Source organism: Sus scrofa, chromosome 1, assembly GCF_054392235.1.
Source record: "Sus scrofa isolate SSC_HxYL_T2T_F1_AM1 chromosome 1, Sscrofa_HxYL_maternal_Yorkshire_Landrace_v2.0, whole genome shotgun sequence".
NCBI classification, from domain to species: Eukaryota; Metazoa; Chordata; class Mammalia; order Artiodactyla; family Suidae; genus Sus; species Sus scrofa.
In genome coordinates this window covers 147183458-147202955 of record NC_139383.1, presented here as the reverse complement: position 1 = coordinate 147202955, position 19498 = coordinate 147183458, and the positions used below count along the sequence as shown (strand labels likewise).

The following is a 19498-nucleotide window of genomic DNA, read 5'->3' as shown; positions in this document are numbered from 1 at the left end:
GTTGCATCTGCAGGCTACACCACAGCTCATGGAAACGCCAGATCCTTAACCCACTGAGCAAGGCCAGGGATCAAACCTTCACCCTCATGGATGCTAGTCAGATTCATTTCTGCTGAGCCATGACAAGAACTCCAGGCCATATTTCTAATACAGTTCTTGTCCTGTCATTCCATCAGTGGCCCACTTAGTTTTACTTTCCCTTTAGCTCTTGTGGTGTTTTCCTTGTAGGTTTGGATACTGGGTAATCCAGAGCCAAGTTGGAGTCCTCTCAGAGCCCCATGTTTTCACCAGTAGAGTCTCACTCGTCCTTGATCCTAATTTTTCTGTTGTCTTTGACTGACCCACTGTTGGGCTGCAGCAAGTCCACTTCAAATCTTTTGTGAAACAGAGGAAGGTCATCATGACATTTTCATATGCAAAATCCCCTTCGTGGGTTTGAGAAGTAATGCTTGGAGACACTTTAAGCACTCATTCATTACTTGGAGATGTTTGTAAATTGGTTAATATGTATAAGAATTGGAACTGATGGTTAGGGGGTCAAGGCCTTAATCCTGGGTGGGGAAAACATGGAGCCTCCCTTGCTGGCTCCAAGCTGGTGGAAATCAGAATTCCATGTCTCCTGGCCACAGACCGCCCTGGCATCATCAGCCACCAGGAAGAGTTGCTGTCCTAACTAGGGCAGCCCAGATACAGCACTCTCACCTTGGCGGGAAAACACATTTAGTATATGTATGACTGGGTCACTTTGCTGTACAGCAGAAATTGAGAACATTGCAAATCAACTATATTTTTTAAAAATTTTTAAAAAGAAAGAAAACACACTTAGGTGCTGTACACAAACTGCGTCGGACGAGGCTACACTGGCTGTGGAAAGCTCCTCCCCTATGGGAACTCTTATTGCGGCTTGGTCAGTGCACGATGCCTTAAGAGTTCCTAACTTGGCATTGAGGTCTGGAGGGTGTAGAACTGTGGGTCTGGACAGACCATCCTGGCCTGAGACTATCTGGTGATTTGTCAAAACCTCACTGGATGCAGAAGAACCATGAGTTTATGAGTGGATGGCCAGGGACATAGAGAGAGGCACAATCTCCTACCACATAAATTCAGTGGGACCTTAAACAAGTGGAAAGAATGATGCCAGGAATGGCTGGTGCTCCTGCAGAAGGACTGGGCGGGATGGCCAAGCTCTACATCAGGAGGGAAACAGGCCAAAAAGAAAAGCAGCTCAAAAAGCTTAGTTTTAAGAGTGTCTAGATTTCTGCTCTATCTGGCTTAGAAGGAGGCAAGTCCAGCTTTTATACAAACAGCCATAGCCGGCTGTCCACTTTGAACACAAAGCCTTAATTTATATGTGGGGACACAGCATGGGTCCTCTCAAGAGCAAGCCCTGCTGATGCATTTGTTTTCTAAATATTTGTGTTGCAGTTGTCCTGGAGAAAGATGATGATAGCTTGCTCCAAGACAGTGGCCAGGGGATGGAGCAAAATCATGGGGGAGACGAGGGATGTCGATAAGGATATAGAACCCACGGCACTTGGCAACTCAGAGGTGAGGAGTGAGGGAGACAGCAAGCCTGACATCCACACCTCCAAGACTGGCAGTCATCATTCATGGATACTCAGGGACAGCTTTTCAGACAGGCTGCTCAAGCAGCAGTGTGTGGGGCAGGGCCTGGGCCTCCCTCCCTTGCCTCTTCCTCTCCCGTTTCTCTTGTCCCAGGGCCCCTGATCCCACCCCATCTGTGCTTCTCTCATGGGAGGCTTCCTACCCACCTGTGCAGCAATCCTCAGGTCTCAGAGCAATCCTCAGAGCTGCAGGTGGGTAGTGTCGTGTGTGAGTGAGAGACACACACAGAGAGAGAAGCAGGGTATACTCCCTCAAACTCTTTCCGCTTCTCCTGCCTGGAATATCCCTTCACCCCCACCCCCAACCTGGTGCCCTTCATGTGGCTGACTCCTCAGGTTTCAACTCAAATGTCCCTCAGAAAGGCCTTCCCTGATCCCAGTAGCCTCAACCACCACCAACACCCACTTTATTTTTCCACAGCCCACGTCCTTTTTTCTCTTCCACCACTCTATTATGAGGTCTTATGTCCTGTCTGTGCACATAGTTGTAAATGCCTGGCCCCCCAGCGTACATCAGAAGCCCCACCCTCTAGTCCATCACTAAGGCGATGCAGGGTTGGTGTAAGGCAGGTGCTCAGCAAAATTCTGCACAGATGTGTGGCTGCAGTGGAGGACATAGATCCAGAGATAAGGTTGGCTTCTGAGGGGCTCAGGAAAACCAAGCCCCAGACACCTGTTTTTCTCTAGGAAAATCCTGTCCTATGAATTGTGTCTTGGTTAGTCCTCTCAGTTCCTGCAAGTAATCAACTTTTGCTTACCTTGTAAAGACTAGTAAATGAAAAGCATATTTGTGTTTTTCTAAACATTTAAGACATTTCAGGAGTTCCCACCTTGGCTCAGTGGGTTAAGAATCCAACTACGGGAGTTCCCGTTGTGGCTCAGTGGTTAACGAATCCAACTAGGAACCATGAGGTTGCGGGTTCGATCCCTGGCTTTGCTCAGTGGGTTAAGGATCCAGCATTGCCATGAGCTGTGGTGTAGGTTGCAGACGTGGCTCGGATCCCGCGTTGCTATGGCTCTGGCGTAGGCCAGCGGCTACAGCTCCAATTTGACCTGGGAATCTCCATATGCGCGGGATTGACCCAAGAAATGGCAAAAAGACAAAACAAACAAACAAACAACTACAGTGGCTTCTGTCACTGCCGCAGCTTGGATTCAGTCCCTGGCCTGGGAATTTCCATATGCCATGGGTATGGCCATAAAAAGAAAAAAGAAAAAGACATTTCATACTTCCATTGTGTTTTGGTTTCTGATGTCTTCTTTTCTTCTTAATACTACCCTTGAGTATTGACAGGAAAATAGGAGCACAATTCACGAGTTCCTGGGTAATTTCTCCTGCAAGGACATACTCTAGCATCAGATAATATGTGTAAAGAACAGTAGTGATTTTGAATCCTGAGCATTAGAGTCGTTTAAAAATTTTTACCTTTCTCTGGCTTTGTTTTTCACTTTATGTAAAAACATGCTAGACACATACTAGCATGACAGGCTTGACAGGAACCCTTCCCAGGCACGACAAAGTAGGTCTTTCTCTATTTCCCATTATTGAATCACATAGCCTTGTACCTGAAATGGTTCTTTTGTTGCAGTCCTGGCTGCACTGCCTGTTAATAAATGGGACATGTCCAGAAGCACTTTTATCATCTGAAGTTTTCCAGTAGAAATGGTGATATGGTTTTGGGACTTAAGGCTGGCAGTTGAGGGAGAAAAGGAGGGCCCCGGCACCCCAACCCACTTCTGCAGAGGTGCAGCCATGAAAATAAAATGGCCCAAGTGCAGATTTTCAGAGACTCCCCCCAAATCAGAAAATAGGCTTCCTTGTGAGTTTAGGTGTTTAAATGTGGTGGTTTTCTAAAGCCAGGGTAGACTGAGTCAGCTAATAACTCCAAGCCGGAGCTGCAACTGGGCCACCCATCTGTCCACACAGGGAAGAGTGGGAGCCCTGAGGCAACGAGGGAGGCCATAGCGAGGACAGCAAGCTGGTGCCTCCTATCCCAGATTCCTTGGCTCCTGGGCACCTTAAAAACCCAACTTTCAAAACTCAAAGTTGTATCAAATATAATTGTTAAGGTTCTCATCAAATGCTTAAGATTGTGTCTTTGCACCCTGGCTTTGCGAATGGCTCCTAAGAGAAAGCAGCACCTCGTGGACAGCACTCATGCTCTTATTGAACTTTCCCGGATGGTGATGGTGGAGTGGAACAGTGCACCCACAGTGGAGCTTCCTTCCTTACCAGAGGTCTTCGTAGCAGATGTGGCACTGGAGCCCTGTGGTCCAACCATGTCTCAAGGCCCTATGTAAAAATTCCTCAATTCACCTTCTGCTTCACTTATTTAATCACTCATTCACCTAGCAAATGTTGCATCTCTTAATGTGCCATGTCCTGGGATGTGAAGCTGAGCAAGACAAACACGGCCTCTTTGGGGACAGCTTGCAGGCTGGTGTAAAAGCTCACGTTCCCTTTTGTCTTCCTGGAAGGGGAGGAAACCTCCTTATTTGGTGTTTAAGGAAGGGTTAAAAACCCTAGTGACTTCCAATCCCTACAGATAAAATCAAAGAGAACACAAGCGATGTAATAATGGCTTCCTAAAATTCATCTGGACACTCGAAATGTCAGTTTTTTGTCCATTTTAAAGAAAAATGAGAAACGCTCTTTGGAGGCTGGTTTCAGACCAGAATGCATTGGCCCTCTTGGAAGAACTGGAGAGCACAGAACACCTTTATTTATGCTGGAGAATGTTCTGCTGTCAGGGTGTGGGAGTTCTTTACTTAGTTCAGAGAGATATTTACAATGCCTGGCTCCCAGTAGTTTCAATTAACATTTATTGACTTTGTCTCTGTCAATGCCTAAGTTTTTAACAAAAGAGTCGAAATACCTACTTCACACAAAAATGCTTAAGCAAATTTAGCAGAGCCACAGAAATTGAAAAATTCAATTTATATTTCTTAGATAAATATACAGCTATGTAAAACATTTCCTAGTGAAAATCAGTAATGGGTCATTTCACTGTTTAAAAACAAAAAACAAAAAACAAAAAAACGTAGCTCTTAAAGACCATTTCAGGTACTGGATGAACATCTTTTCCTGTCTGGGTGCTTGGAATGGCCTCTCCTGGCCCTGTCATCATCAAAGGGATCTGAGAGCGTCTGAGGATCTGTTCCTTCTCCTGATTGACACCCCTTTACATCTCTTCTCACTTCAGCTAGAATTTTGGGCAAACCTCCTTAGTGAGCTTAAGCAGCCTTAAAAAACAAAACAAAATGAAAAACTACTAGGAGTTCCCACTTGGCACAGTGGGTTAAGAATCCAACTGCAGCAGCTCAGGTCACTTGCAGAGGTTCGATCGCCTGCCTGGTGCAGTGGGTTAAAGGATCTGGTGTTGCCGCTGTGACGCGGATTCAATTCCTGGCCCAGGAACTTCTATATGCCACAGGTGTGGCTATTAAGAACAAAAAAAGGAGTTCCTGTTGTGACTCAGTGGTAACGAACCCAACTAGTACACATGAGGACGTGAGTTTGATCCCTTGCCTTTCTCAGTGGGTTAAGGATCCAGTGTTGCAGTGGTGTAGGCCGGCAGCTGCAGCTCCAATTCGACCCCTAGCCTGGGAACTTACATATGCTGTGGGTGCGGCCCTAAAAAGCAACAAAAACAAACAAACAAAAAAACACCAGAAGAGAAGAATGTCTACTGGGGTCCAGAGGGTAGAATAGAGATGGGGGTTCACCTCTCTCTGGAGTTGATTGCTGAAAAGGGTCGCTTTACTCAACGATGACCCTCTCTCCTAACTCCACTCTCTCTACTAACATAATGGCCCCAGTGAAAATGATTGACCCACAAGGTCTGGGATGGAGGTGGCTAGCAGAACCAATGAGAAAGAATCTGTGTAAGTACTGTCAATTGCCATGCCCTTCTACCATGGAATCCATGAATATTCAGCTAACAGGATCTCCTTCCCTAGAGAATGAGGAATGAGGGGTCCAGGGTGGGAGGTAGGGAAGAAACTTCAATAACCAAAGGAGTAGGATGGAAAGGCCTCCTGAGTTTTAGATTTTGGAGGCCATCTCTTTAGGCAGACTAAACTGAAACCTCAGGCTGTCTCAGATACTAATCATAATGTCAGTGAAATTCAAATGCCTTCGTGAATTAACACCAATGCCGGTCAACATCAGCACCGCTCCAAATGAGCTGCAGGGGAGACACTCATAAATATGTAAATAGGGTGGTTTGGGTGGGGTTTAAATTAGACCTGATCTTTTACACTGAGTGAAGGTGTTCCTGGCCATGCAGGAGAAAATGCAGTCTGTCGTGGCAGTAACTGCCGGCCTTGGAGAGAGCCTCTCCCTGACTTGCAGGCCTGAGCTCTTGCTTCCTGCTCCATGTCCCGTCTCAGCCGTCCTCTGCCAGGACTTCTGTGGCAGGTACCCAGGCTGTAAGAGTTACATCAAGTGTGATTGGTGTCTGTCCCCATCTTCTTTCCCTCAAAGCAAGCCAGAACTTTTTCAAGGTTCCTAAATTTACAAGGTCACAACAATCACTCTGTGGGTTAAAGTAATGCCAGCCCAAACCCAGGGAACGAGCAGTACCTTGTCTCAGCCCAGCCAGGGCCACAGCACAGATTCAGAAACTCTAGGCTTGTTGGGCGGAAGGGCTAAGATCCTTGCCTTCACAGAATTTGGATTATACACTAAATAGAAAAACAGGAAAATATTTACTACTTCTTGGTGTTATATAATTGAAGAATAGTGAATATTTTCTATTATTTTTTTTAAATTGCCATATTTTTATCTAATATTTCTTTCCTCCAAAGGACAACCACATTCTCCATTCCTCAGACTGAACCAAACGTTCAGATGGTTTTGATGTTTTCCATGGCTCAGAAGACAAAGCATTTTGGCTGTCTGCATTTTAATTTTCCCGAAGACCTAAAAACACTTGGCCCATCAGAATGAATACAGTCTTTAGAATGAAGTCCCCCCACACATTTTTGACTCAAGCTGTTACCATGTGGAAACACAAATTCAATCTTTTAAAAATATATTATGAAATATTTCAGACATGAAGAAAAGTATGAATATACCAAACACCTCTGAGCCTACCATTCAGTATAATAAAACACGACCTATGCAGCTGCGCTACCCTCTGTACCCCTCCAAACCCCATTGCCAGATAACTACTATCCTGAATTACATATCATTTTCATCTCTATTACTTTACTATGGTTTTGTTTTACATACAAATATGTGCACACACATAGGCGTTCATCTGCAGTTTGCTTTTTCTTCTATAATCATGAGATTCATCTATGTGGACAAATACATCAAAAGTTTGTATGATATCCTACATATACAATACACATATACCGCCATTGACTTATCCAGCACTAAATATTACCAAATTGTTCTACAAAATGATTGTACCAATTTTTACACCAACTGTTAATATATAAGAGTAATTATTGCTTCACGTCTTGACAGAACTTGTTATCATTATCAGACTATAATTTTTGCAATTTGATAGGAGAAGGGGCAATCTCATGGAAGTTTCAGTTGCATTTCTGGTTACTAGTGAGCTTAGCCATGTTTATTAGCCATTCTGTTTTCAACTTTTTAAAATAATGTTTATATCTTTTGATTATTTCTCTCGGTAAATATTTCTCTCATTACCTATAAGAGTTCTTTATCTATTCTGGATGCTAGTCCTTTCTTAGTTTGGTGCAAATACTCGCCCTCAGTCTGGTTTGTCTGTATTTGCTTAACGTGAATTTGGGTGTGGAGGTGTTCTGCATATAGTTAAGTTTCATCAGTCTTTTGCTTTTTCTAGATCTTGTCTAAGAAATACTTCCTTACGAAAGATCATAAAGATATCCTTGAGTACATTCATCTCTAAGTTCCAAGTTTTCACTTCACATTTAATTCCAGTCTGGCTGGGATTAATTTTTGTGGTTGGTATGGGATAGGGATCCATTTCCTTCCACTTGGAAAACCAGTGGTCCCAGTGCCATTTACTGGCTAGTTCAGCTCTTCCTCATGGACCCTTCAGCCACTCCTGTCATTGGTCACGTATTGGACGCACTGCAATGTTGCATTGGTGTTTTCATATATCTCTGGATGAAAACCACGCTGTCTTAATTATTCCAGTTTAAAAAAAAAAAGGTCTTGACTTTCTTTAAAGCAAGTTTCTCCATCTCATTCTTATTCAAAATTATTTTGACCATTGTAGGCACAATTCTCATCTCTGTCCCTGGCCCAGTACAGTTGATCAAATGGAAGGACAATAAGCAGGAGGGAGAAGTCAAGCCAAAGCTAGTCCTGGAAAACATATAGCTGAATATTTAACTCCTAAGTAAATCAACTCCTAAGAAGTTGCTGTGTTGTAATGATTATAGAAAATCCATGTAAGATAAAGCATTTGTTTTCAAAAAAAGCAATACCATTTTCTGGGCTGTACAAGGGTCAGTTAAAAATAGAAACTAGAGACCCATCCTCTGGTCAATAGTGATGTTCTTGCCTTTATTTTCTAGAAATACAACTTTTAAATATAGTGCATACAGGTAGTACCAGAGTTCAATCAAATAGTGCTAAAACTGTGCATTCTCAGATTCCAGAACCACATTCTTAATTCTTCAGACTGAACCAAACATTGAGATAGTTTTGATGTTTTCCACAGCTCATGAAGACAAAGCATTTTGGCTGCCTGGATTTTAACTTTCCAAAGACCTAAAAACAGTTGGCCAATCAGAATATAGTCTTTAGAATGAATGTACATCCAAATTGAAGGTCAGGCTGTCCCTATGAGAAACCCCAAAGAGGCACGAATCCCATCCTAGCACGGGTCTATGAATGAAGTATTCTTTCATTCGTGGGAGGCTTGATTTCCCTGCAGATGCTCTCAGTGACATTTCTATGACGTGATTACTACTGGTGCTCTGCAGTGTCTTCAGAACCAGACCCTCTTCTCCTGGCCACCAGGACAAGAGGACTCCAGCCACCCATCAGACCCTGAACATCCTGTCCAAGTGAGTCAGCCTCCTCTCACACTAGTTCCTTCATCATCCAAATCTCAGAGGAAGCTAGTTCCATAAGGTTCTGTGGAACTTTCTGTGGAAAGTTTAACTGACTTGCTGTAATTCATAATTTGTGCAAGACTAGTTCCTTTGAAACCCCAGTTATAAAATACTGTCCTGCGAGATATTAGGAAGAAACTAACTCTTGGACACACGCTAGGACTTGCCTTGCTGCAAACCAGCCACCTGCAGTTCATCTAAAGAGTGCCCCTGACTTCATCTTGAGGGCTCTGCCTCCAGCTTTCCCAGCCATTGAGCAGAGGCCGCCACTCTGCTGTGCAGCCCCCTGGGCCAGTCCAAGCTCAGGGAAGCACTGTCGACAGGACTCGGCCAGCATGGGGCACCATCCAGAGCCGACCCCAGGCCCAGGCCTCACCCCTTTATCACCCTTTATTGGGCAGAGGGTTGACTTGTGTCAGCCCCTCCAGAGTAGCTGGAGGCTGCGTAGAGAACTGGATGGGGTCTCAGGGGCACCACACTCACCGTACCCTTTGCTTCTTTGCAGGGCCCCGAGGTGGCTGGAAAGCCCAGGCAGCCTCCTAAGCCCAGACCAGCCTTCCGCAAGGGCGAGCTGCAGCACGGTGCTGGGGACAGCCAGGCCTGAGGTGCAGGCTTGGGCCACCCCACCCTCAGAAAGCTTTGGTCATGCTTAGGGCTTTGGATGCTTAGGGCATGGTGTCAACCCCTCTCCAACTATTAGATGGAATTCAGCAGTCACTGTTCAGTCTCAGGGCTGACTGCTCCAAATGCAACAGCGATGTCATACATCTCCCACGGGCCAGATTTTGACAGTGGAGGCCTTCCCAGTGATCTGGTGCTTCTATAAAGCTTTTCTCTTTTTACCACCTTAGTGGTTTTTCTTGCCAACTAAAATGTTTACCCGTCAGCACCACTGTGGATGAAAGGCTTCCCTTCAAAAGTTCAAAACTTCCTGTGCAGAAAAATAGACTCAACATCTGATGATATATGTACTGCAGAGGCCCTTGTGCAGGTCTGGAGTCAGATTTGGAGCAGTAAGATTCTGGGAAAAGCCCCCTCTCATAGGAAGATAATGGGGATTGAGAATAAAATGCTAATAAATGGAAATGTGGAAGGGCTGGGGCCAATCGTGTGTTTTTAAAAAATGAAGCCGCCTCAGAGTTCCTTGGAGCCTGGAGAGGGGCACTGAGAATGCTTCCCCTCACTCGTGTACTTGCTCACTCACTGAACTCTGCTAAGAGCCCAGGATGTACTAGGCATGCACTAAGAACAGAGGACACCACAGTACACAAGGCACACTGTCCCCATCCTCTCAGAGCCTGCCATCCATCATGGTCTCTAGTCATTAAACAGGTAACAGTGGAGTTGGTTGATGACAATAGAGGGAAAGTGCCTGGTACAATGGGGCAGGTGATAAACAGCCCTGATTTTGCCTAGAGGTCAGGGGAGGCAGGTGTGAGGGAGTGAAGGGAGATGAGCAAGAGTGAGGCAGGCATGGAGGGGCCTTGGGGCAGGATGCTGACTCCCTGCTGCTGTCTCCTGTGGCCTCCACTCTAGGCAGGAGAAATGTGGCTGCCCCTCCCAAGTGCTTTTTTTGAGTCGGCACAGCCCTTGGCCCCTACTCTCCCAACTGGGTTCTAGTTCAGCATGTAGCGGGTAGGGATGATGGGGTGGGATGAGTGATCCTATTCCACAGTGGTCCTCAGTCTTTTGGAGGGCGCAGGGGGAGAAACTCATTCTAGAACAGAGATAGAGTGGCATGTTTGGGGCACCTTCCTCCATGCTGTCAATGATGAGACCCAGTGCTGGAACGAGCTGAATGGAGCACATAGATGGTGGGAGTGGGGTGTGGGCAGTGCTGTTCCTTCTCCCCACCTTAACCCCTGGACTGTGGCCCAGCAGAGCTGCAGGCTGGTGCAAAGACTGCAGCAGGATGCAAGACCAGCCATCCCACTCCAATACCTAGTAGGAAATCCGAAACCGCTGTGGCCCTATTTGTGCTGGGCCCCACCCTGAGAATTGATGGGGGAAATAAACCAAAAAGTTTCATGACAGGGTGGAGAGAGGCTGGATCTCTTGTCTTGCTTGATAGTGTGACAGCTGACAACACAGGCCACCCATGCTCATGCCCTTCCATCCCAGACAGCCCTGTGGGATGAAGGCAACATTCAAAGAAGGTGTGAGATGTGGTCACTTGCCAAGTGTCCTCTCTAGTTGAAGACCTGGGTTTTGATGTGGATGATGGGACAGGCACTTTAAGTATACACCTCATTGCAGTTTGTTTGTACACCTCAGAAATTCCTATGCTGAGGCTCCAAGCCCCAATATGAAAGTATTTAAGGTTGGGCCTCTGGGAGATAATTAGTACATGAAGGTGAAACCCCACGAGTAGGACTGGTGCCCTTATAAGAAGAGACAAGAGAAATGTTCTTTACCAGGCAGAGAGCCCCAACCAGGAACAGACGCCACCAGCACCTTGCTCTTGGATTTCCAGCCTCCAGAGCTGTGAGAAATAAATGTGCATTGTTTAATGTGCACCTAGTCTGTGGTGTTCTGTCATAGCAGCCCCAGCGGACTAGGGATCTATGCTGGGCTTTGGAAAAGAAACAAAATGTGAGTTCTGACATTACTTCTTCCTCTGTTTCTTTAGGATAATATCTTGGAATCATGGAAACTAAAACACTTTAAAAAAAAATTTAACCCCCACCCTGGAAAAGAAGGGATTTAGAAATGTTTCACCAAATGTCTCCCATTTATCAAATGTGTTAACTTCAGAAAGAATGGAAAACTGTAGCTATTCATGTGTGTTTTTTGTTTTGAGGTTTTTTGTTTGTTTGTTTGTAAACAGCTACAAACAGGTAAGGGTATCTACTCCTTGCTCTCAAACTAGTGCGGTTTTTTTCAAGCTCCTAGATAATGGCCACGATTAACCATTTCACTTTGCACTCGAGGTTAGTAATGAACCATCTTGGTCTGCTCAGGATTGTTCTCATTTTAGCAGTAAAAGTCCCCTGTTCCAGGAGACCCCTCCATTCAAGGCCAAACGGGATGACTGGTCACCCTCTTGTCACTAACCTTCTGGACTATCATGATGACATTATTATTTTGTCTTTTTCTGTCTTTTCTAGGGCCGCACTTGCGGCACATGGAGATTCCCAGGCTAGGGGTTGAATCGAAGCCAGAGCCGCTGGCCTATGCCGGAGCCACAGCAATGCAGGATCCAAGCTGCGTTTGCGACCCACACCACAGCTCACGGCAACGCTGGATCCTTAACCCACTGAGCGAGGCCAGGGATCGAACCTGCAACCTCATGGTTCCTAGTCAGATTCGTTAACCACTGAGCCACGACGGGAACTCCCATGATGACATTCTTACCACAAACTGTCCAGTCTGTATTTGAATACAAGCCAGTTGGTTTATGCTCTGTCTGCCATGCTTTCTTTCTAAGGATATTGAGTTCTGATTCAGGTGAGGAATCAAAGAACTGAAACTTTAAAGGTACATTCTCCCCAGTGATTCTGTGCCATCATAAAAAAAACATGCACATAAACACATAAATGCTTTCATTAGAATTTAAATAAACACCACAAAAAACACCCAGTGAAAAACATTCATTCTCTTTAGGAACAATATGAGCTTTTTTTCCCATAGATTTTTATTTTTACACATTCTTATGACATTTCCCTTTGCAGGGAACAGGAGGTTATTAGCAAGATCAGCTTTTTTAGATGATTCCATTCTAAATATACATTTTAAGCAAACAACATCAAAACAACCAGTGTGAAGGTGAAAAACATTCCATTAACACTGTTTTGTCTACACAACAATAAATGTGAAAAGACTGGTTGTATCCTCACTCTATCCCACCACACAGTTGACTACTCCTGTCTCCAGAGTAACTGGTTTTAAAGGACATGATGCTGTGGGGTGACCTATCACAGTGTCAAGGGCATGCCTTGCTCCTGGGTATTCCAGAGACTTAGTAACCAATGACAGCTCATGACTCCAAGTTGGTAAACACTCTTGGCAGGCTACATCTTGAAGATACGCATTCAACATGGAGATAAAAATGAAGATCTAAGATTTTTTTTTCACTGTAGGTGGGTCATGGTCTCAACAACTTACTCACATTAGCAATCATTTCCAAGGTCACAAGCTAGGAGAGTGACATTAAACTAAGGCCACTTAGACACACATAATAGACTCCCCCCATTATCCATCTGTCTTGCCTTCAAAACAGTAGGCTGTCACCTGGACCAAGTTCTCACCAATAAATCACTTATACAAACACCATTACCAAGTACATCTAACATAAAATCAGCTATGTTAGAAATGAGAAGTCCTTGTTGGCAAGGCTATCACCTCCATACCAGTTTGTGACAATCATTAGACAATCACTAATTCATTTGGCAGATAACAAAGGTTTATGTTTGCAATTCAAATCAACTTTCTTTCTATAGTCTGCTTCAGGGTATTTTAAAAATAGATCATCCTGAAAGCTGTGCTGCATTTAGCCTCCGCTTAGCGATTAGGAAAAGGCACTCCCCCTAAGCTACCTGCTGCAGCCATTCCTGGGAGCTGAGATAGGTCCGAGGGCCATCAGTGTGAAACCCAGAGAAGAGACCCTCAAATTCCATAACAGCACCCCCTCCCATTATCGTAACCTACCTGAGGATGACAGTACCTCAGGTCCTTATTCCTCAGTGCACTCCTGGCAGTTAGTTCTATGCTACTGTGTTAAAGGCAGCTTAGACAGCATTATGTGGAAGAAACTAGTTTGGGTTAAAATACTCCTGTGTTGTTAGAGATACTATTTTTTACGTGATGCTATACCTTTAAAGATGAATGCTTTAAAAACAATACCCTTGTGTGAAATAAAACAAAGCAATGGAACACATCCATTCTAGTATCTTAAACTCAGTGGTGTAGAGCTGCAGGTCCACACTTTGTTGCCCAGGGGAGTGGGGGCTCTGTCTTCCTCTGGGGCCCCTCCTGGTGCTTCAGGCCTAGGTGGCAGGAGAGGCACCCAGTTCCCTCCCCAAAACATCTTACTCTATTTACTGTATTCTTTGTTTCCCTGGACAAAACACACCAATGATCATGATTTCTATCGGAAGTACACAAACCTCTGTGAGGCTGGTTGCCATTTTTCATCTCTAACTTGCTGAGCTCAAAAGGGTCTCCACCCCATCATCACTGGGCTGGAAAGTGCTTCTTTGGGAGGCTCAAGCCTACCTGGGCTTCCAACTTTTACTGTGGGTGACCATCCTGCAAGTCCCGGGTAGTGTGAACATCAATGATCTTTTTCATTGTCCTCAGGGTCTGCTTCCCCATCAGTAAAATTAAGGGTTTAGATGCTAACTGCTAATGCACAGAAAAGCTCAAGTCTAGGTAGGAGCTGGCTACTCCTGAACTTCCATTATAACAAAAAAGAGTACTTAGACTTGTGCGCTTAGTGACCTAGTACCGCAAAAAAACTGGTACTATGAGCCATTCCCAGTGAACATCCTCCCGCCCCCCACAGACCCAGGGCAGGGTTCCAGGAACCTGTGCAAACATAGCAAGTGTGCTGACCTGAAATACTGTAGTAGGCTGAAGTTGTCTTCTCCATAAAATACTATATATTTTTTTAGTATTTTCTAAGTTCTGCACATAGAAAGCAATTCACTAAAGTCTTAAGATGAATTTAATTCTATGACAAATAACTTTTCCCCAAGATGAAATCACATAGATTTGTTTTTGTTTTTTTTTTTTTGCTTTTTAGGGCCACACCTGTGGCATATGGAAGTTCCCAGGCAAGGGGTTGAATTGGAGCTGCAGCCTCTGGCCGACGCCACAACCACAGCAACACAGGATCCAAGCCACATTTGCAACCTACACCTCAGCTCACAGCAATGCTGGATCCTTAACCCTCTGAGTGAGGCCAGGGATCAAACCCTCATCCTCATGGATACTAGTCAGGTTCATAACCCACTGAACCACAATGGGAACTCCAAGATTTTTTAAAAATCTTATTTCCTACAATTTCTTTTGGAAAAGACTTTGGAAAGAGGAAAAACAAATATTCATTTTTCCCTTAACATGTTAGTTTACTATATCTTATTAGCACATGCAAATTAAATTTATTCTTAAATAGATTACTTTAATCCTGTCACCATTTAGGAATCTTACCTAGTTAATTATAGTTTCAAACAGATGCGAGGCATTTCTGTGACCAGGTGCAAAAATGGTGGAAATCATCCCTAGAAGTGGAAAGAAAACTCCAGAAAAAGGAACTTTTAAGACTGAAAAGATAAAAAATATTTGTCAAAGTCCCAACTCAGTAAATTCCAATGCCTTTTAAGGCATGAATTAGTCTGAAATTTTTACTGATTATGAAGTAAGCTGACATTGTCTAGAGGACTCTTTGAAGAAAGTGAAAAAGAAGGGAGGTTTTAAGAAGGAGTACACCTCCCTCCCTTAAAGTAAAGGCCTTTGTGTGTTGGTACTTCACCAAAGAGATGGTATTTAAAACACAGTATTTATCAAAACCAGTGTCCCTCATTCTCCTCCTCCTGATTGTCTAGATAGAGGAGAGCAACCTTCTTTTCATCGGAAATCACCGACCTCTGGTCTACCATCCTCTGTAGCTGCACCGTCTTATCAAACTCAGCCTGCTCCTTGCCCTTTTCCCCGGGGGCCTGGTGTCTGTCCCCAGCAGAGCCTTGAAAGCTCACGCTGGCAGCCAGGTCATTCCTACTGCCAGCATCTCTCCAAGCACCACGGTCAGACACACCATGAGCTTCTGCTTCCATCCCTGCAGGGAAGAGGACTGTGGCCTCTTGGGTCCAGCGGGGGGTCGCCTCTACGTTACTCACGTCCATCTGAAAGGTAAACGAAGTTTCTTTGGGCCCCAGTGCCACGTGCCTTAGTGTTCTGCTGCTGTCTGCTACCTCACCTAGCTCAGGGGAGTCCACCGGACTAGCCAATGCCAATGTTTTGGAAATGGGTCCATGGAAGACAATGTGTTCAGAGGTTTGGGTTTCTGCAGGACCTAGCTGAATATGCCTAAAGGATCTGCTCAGGCCTGAAGTCACTTCTGCCCCTGCTGTGCCTCCCACACTAGCCTCCTGGGGAGGTTCAGAAACGGCCCTTTGGAGGGTGCTCTTTTCAGTAATCAAGAGTTTCCTACCCACGGTGTAACTACGAGTGGCCTGGGTCACATCAGCTGAGCCCTCTCCGTGGGCACTGCTTTCTGAGTTGCTGTATTCCCAGGGTGGGGGAACTAGCTGGTCGGTGGTTTGATGCCTCTGAGGTCCGGTTTTGATGTGCCTGATGGATAGGCCACTTCCTGACCATGCTTCAGTGTCCACAGAAGCTTCTCTGACACCTAACTCCATTTTGTCTGACAGAGGGGCTGTGAGCTGGATTTGCTCCCTAAACTGCTCTCTAGGGCCTAACTGAAGGTGCTTTACAGAAGTCTGGGTACCCACTGACTCCTCAGTTTGAAAATCATCACCAACATTCCCTGCCCCAGAAATGGGGGCTTGAAAGATAATTTCCCTCTTAGCACGAAACTGTTGGGAGGCAGGGGAGCTGTGCCTCCCAGATTCGTCAGTATCTGTGGCAAGCCCTATGGGGCCAGGCTCTTCTGCGCCTCCTGCCTCGGGACTGGCAGGGTCAGGCCCTTGGAAGACGACTTCTTTGGACACTTGACTTTGATCGGGACCCAGCGTAAAGTGCCTGGCAGACCAGCTGGCTCCCGCCGAGCTCGCTGCCCAACTCAGGTGGCCTTCCCCACTTACCTCCACCACCTGTGAAGAGGGTCCTTCGGGTGAGACGTGCTCAGTCCTCCAAACTCCAGGGGGCGCTATTTTAATGTGCCTCACAGACTGACTGACGTCCTCCAGCACGTGGGACTGGGCAAAGCCCCTGGGACTGGTGACTTCCACCGTGGCCGACACTGGGCCCTGGGAAGTGATGGACTCTGAGCTGGGAGAGCTGAGGCCTGTCTCGGCATCCTCACCAGAGGGGTGGTACAGCTCCTGGGTGGCCCAGCGCTTGAAGCCGAGGCCAGTGCCCCGGGTCTCCGCTCCTGCCTCCCAGTCTGGGCTCCCAGGGCCGGGGCTGTGCCGCCTGGCCAAGCTGTCTCGTACCACTGACTCCACGGCCTTCTCTATCTCTCCCACTTCATCCTTGCTGAGCTCCTCCAAGTCTAACTGATCAGCATCCACAGTCTGCGAGAGGTTGACTTCTGCCACCAAAGTCACGGACCCGCCACCTGGGGGCTGGACCTTCTTTACGTCAACTGAAATGCCCTCCAGCCCGCCCTGGCCCTCACTGGTGAGAGCGGAGAGCTCTTCCTTCATGCGCTCTGGAAGGCTTTCCTCCAGCTGCTCGATGACCTCCACCAGCTGGTGTCTGGGCTCCTTGAAGCCCTTTTTGATGGATGTGTGGAATTCATGCGGTATTTTGATTTCCTTTTCAATGACTATGGGTTCAGCATGAAACTCACCACTGCGAGCTTGTTCTTTCCAGTGACTAGAACCTGTGTCCCTCTCCAGAGACCCTTCTGGAACATCCAGTGGCTTCACAACCTTCTCTCCCAATGCATCATCCCTCTTCACTCTTCTCCCGGACCCTGGCACAATTTCATCTTGCCAGGAGTACCGGATGGTGGATTCCTCTTCAATGTGGATCTGCCCATACACGGAGCCTTCCTCTCTGTCCTGCCCCCCGGGGTATTCGTCTGGGTCTGGGGTCGACACAAAATAACTCTGCTCACCTTCTGAGTCACCTGCCTCCATCACTTCTTCAACATGAGTCATGTTCTCTTGGGCCTGCCTGGTCTTTTTCTCTTGAGCCCCTGAGAAGGTGACATCTGTTTCTCTGCAAACTTCCTCCTCCTCAACAAGCCCCTTAGAGCCCGGAGACACGTCATCAACTTCCTCCACTTGGAATGGGGTCGAAAACTCCTCCGCCTTCTCACCACTGACATAGCTCACGGGCTCTTCTATGATCTCCACATTGACGACCTTTGCCCTCCCCTCCCTCCCTTTCAGACTAAGATTGATTATATCTCCTATCATCCGTTCTGCTGATTTTCCTTTCAGCTCCACCTCCTTAGCATCCTTGCTTAAAAGGAAGTCCAGGCCAGTTTCATCTGAAACATCGATCTCTTCAGTCAGTTTCGATTCCACGACTATCTCAGTCTTTGTTTTCCTGTCACCAGGAAGCTCTTTCCTGTTCACATAAGTGACTTTTGTGTCTGGAAACGTATCAGCAGATGCTTCCATCTCGGAAGAGTGGGTAAACTGCTTCAGGATGTTAGAAACAATGTTCTCAGCTATGGTTTCAGTTGTGGAATCAGCTTTCAGAGAGCCTGCAGTGTCACTGGTCTCCAGCCTGAACTTTACTTCTCTCGTTTCCACCCCTCTATCTGTCCCATCACCAGCATCCTTCTTCAGGGGTGTGTGAAGCCCTTGCGGGGCCACTTCTGGTGTGCTGTCCTTGGATACTTCTAGACTGATCGGTATCTCTCTTTCTTTCACACTTTTCTCCTTCAGTGACTCCTTCTCTCTTGCCTTTTCCCTCATTTGCTCGCTTTCTCTCTTCCTTGCCTCTTTATCTAACTTGGTCAGTTCTTCCCACCTTAAGTTTCTCTCCTCTGAAGCCTTCTCTTTAGAATCAAACATTTTCTCTTCTCGTTTTGTTTGGATAGTTCCTGGTCTGTTTCTCTCTTGCTCCCTCGTGGCTTTAGCTTCTGTTTTCTTTCCCCAAAGGACGGTCCTCTCATTTGACCAAGTGCTCTTGGAAGGCTCTGCCACCACATTGTCCCGGCGTTCTCGGTAAGACTCCTGAGTAGCAGTGGACTCTTTGGCTAAATTAACAGGAGTGTCCTTTGTACCTCCAGTTCTCGGTCTCTCAGGGAATGTTTTCACTTGAGATTCAGTATTTCTTAAGAGACCAAGGGTTGGAGAGACAGTTCTGAAGTTGGTTTGACTGCTGGCAGTTTTCTCGTAGTTCTCCCACCTGGTAGTGGTAAAGGGAGCATATCCAGAGCCCAGGACACCCCTTCTGGAAGTGCTTCCAATGGCTGGCTGAAAACGAGGCGCCAAGCTGGGATTGAAGCTTGTAGCAGGTGCTTTCTGCCTTGGGAACAGATTTCTTTCGTTTTCTCTCTGTAATACTGAGGTGGTATACTGATAGGACTTGTTTCTGAATTCTGTAGGAATTGAACAGTGCATTAAAATGAGTCATCTTTACCTTTCCTCATCTTAAAAGCATCATCCCAGATCAGACCCCACCCCATAATAAATATATGCTCTTACCACAGAAAGGTCATTATAAATGAGATATTTTCAACCCCAAAATAATTATTTTCCAGTAGTCTCAAGAATCATATGACAGGAGTTTCCACTGTGGCTCAGTGGTTAATGAACCTGACTAGTATCCATGAGGACTAGTGTCCCTGGCCTCACTCAGTGGGTTAGGGATCCAGCATTGCTGTGGGCTGTGGTGTAGACCAGCAGCTACAGCTCTGATTTAACCCCTAGCCTGTGAACCTCCGTATGCCGTGGGTTTGGCCCTAAAAAGACAAAAAAAGAATCCTATGACCACAAAATATAGCACTACATATGCTTCTACACAACACTTTTCTCCAGTACTTATGTTAATTCATCCACCTTAAATATATCAAACGTGCGATTATAAAGCATGGTGCCCATGCCAGGGAGGTTAGGGGTGCTAGGTTTGTGTGGCAGAAATTTCATAATATTATGATAATTTGGAATCATTCATTTTGCCTTTGTTGAGGTAACTTTATTTTACTTATTTCAGCAGAAAAGAGC

At 45.9% G+C, this 19498-nt stretch overlaps 2 protein-coding genes and 1 long non-coding RNA gene across 16 annotated transcripts in view; 1 reads left to right on the top strand and 2 right to left on the bottom strand.

Annotated features, from left to right (window-relative positions):
• Positions 1-19498, top strand: part of TTC23 (tetratricopeptide repeat domain 23) — a 131873-nt gene that overhangs the window by 109662 nt on the left and 2713 nt on the right. For 6 of the 12 annotated variants that reach the window (XM_084975647.1, XM_084975597.1, XM_084975651.1 and 3 more), the window contains 2 exons: positions 1426-1548; positions 9196-9783. The exons of 1 other annotated variant lie outside the window; for it this stretch is intronic. In XM_084975647.1, the coding sequence (XP_084831773.1) occupies positions 1426-1548; positions 9196-9294 (222 nt within the window). In that variant the 3' untranslated portion in view covers positions 9295-9783. Of the gene's footprint in view, positions 1-1425; positions 1549-9195; positions 9784-19498 lie in introns of those variants that run through there. 5 more of the 12 variants (XR_014814873.1, XM_084975617.1, XM_021098387.2 and 2 more) reach the window with 2 other exon arrangements.
• Positions 4431-6314, bottom strand: LOC146406416 (uncharacterized). The gene is made up of 2 exons (XR_014815163.1): positions 6211-6314; positions 4431-6054 (listed from the first exon to the last, which is right to left on the bottom strand). It is a non-coding gene; the product is annotated as an uncharacterized LOC146406416 (long non-coding RNA).
• Positions 12228-19498, bottom strand: part of SYNM (synemin) — a 28348-nt gene continuing 21077 nt past the window's right edge. Inside the window, exons 4-5 of one of the 3 annotated variants that reach the window (XM_021098348.2) lie at positions 16454-18873; positions 12228-15532 (exon numbers count right to left, since the gene is read on the bottom strand). In XM_021098348.2, coding sequence (XP_020954007.2) covers positions 15194-15532; positions 16454-18873 — 2759 coding nt within the window. In that variant the 3' untranslated portion in view covers positions 12228-15193. Of the gene's footprint in view, positions 19189-19498 lie in introns of all 3 variants that reach the window. The other 2 variants (XM_084975564.1, XM_084975576.1) reach the window with 2 other exon arrangements.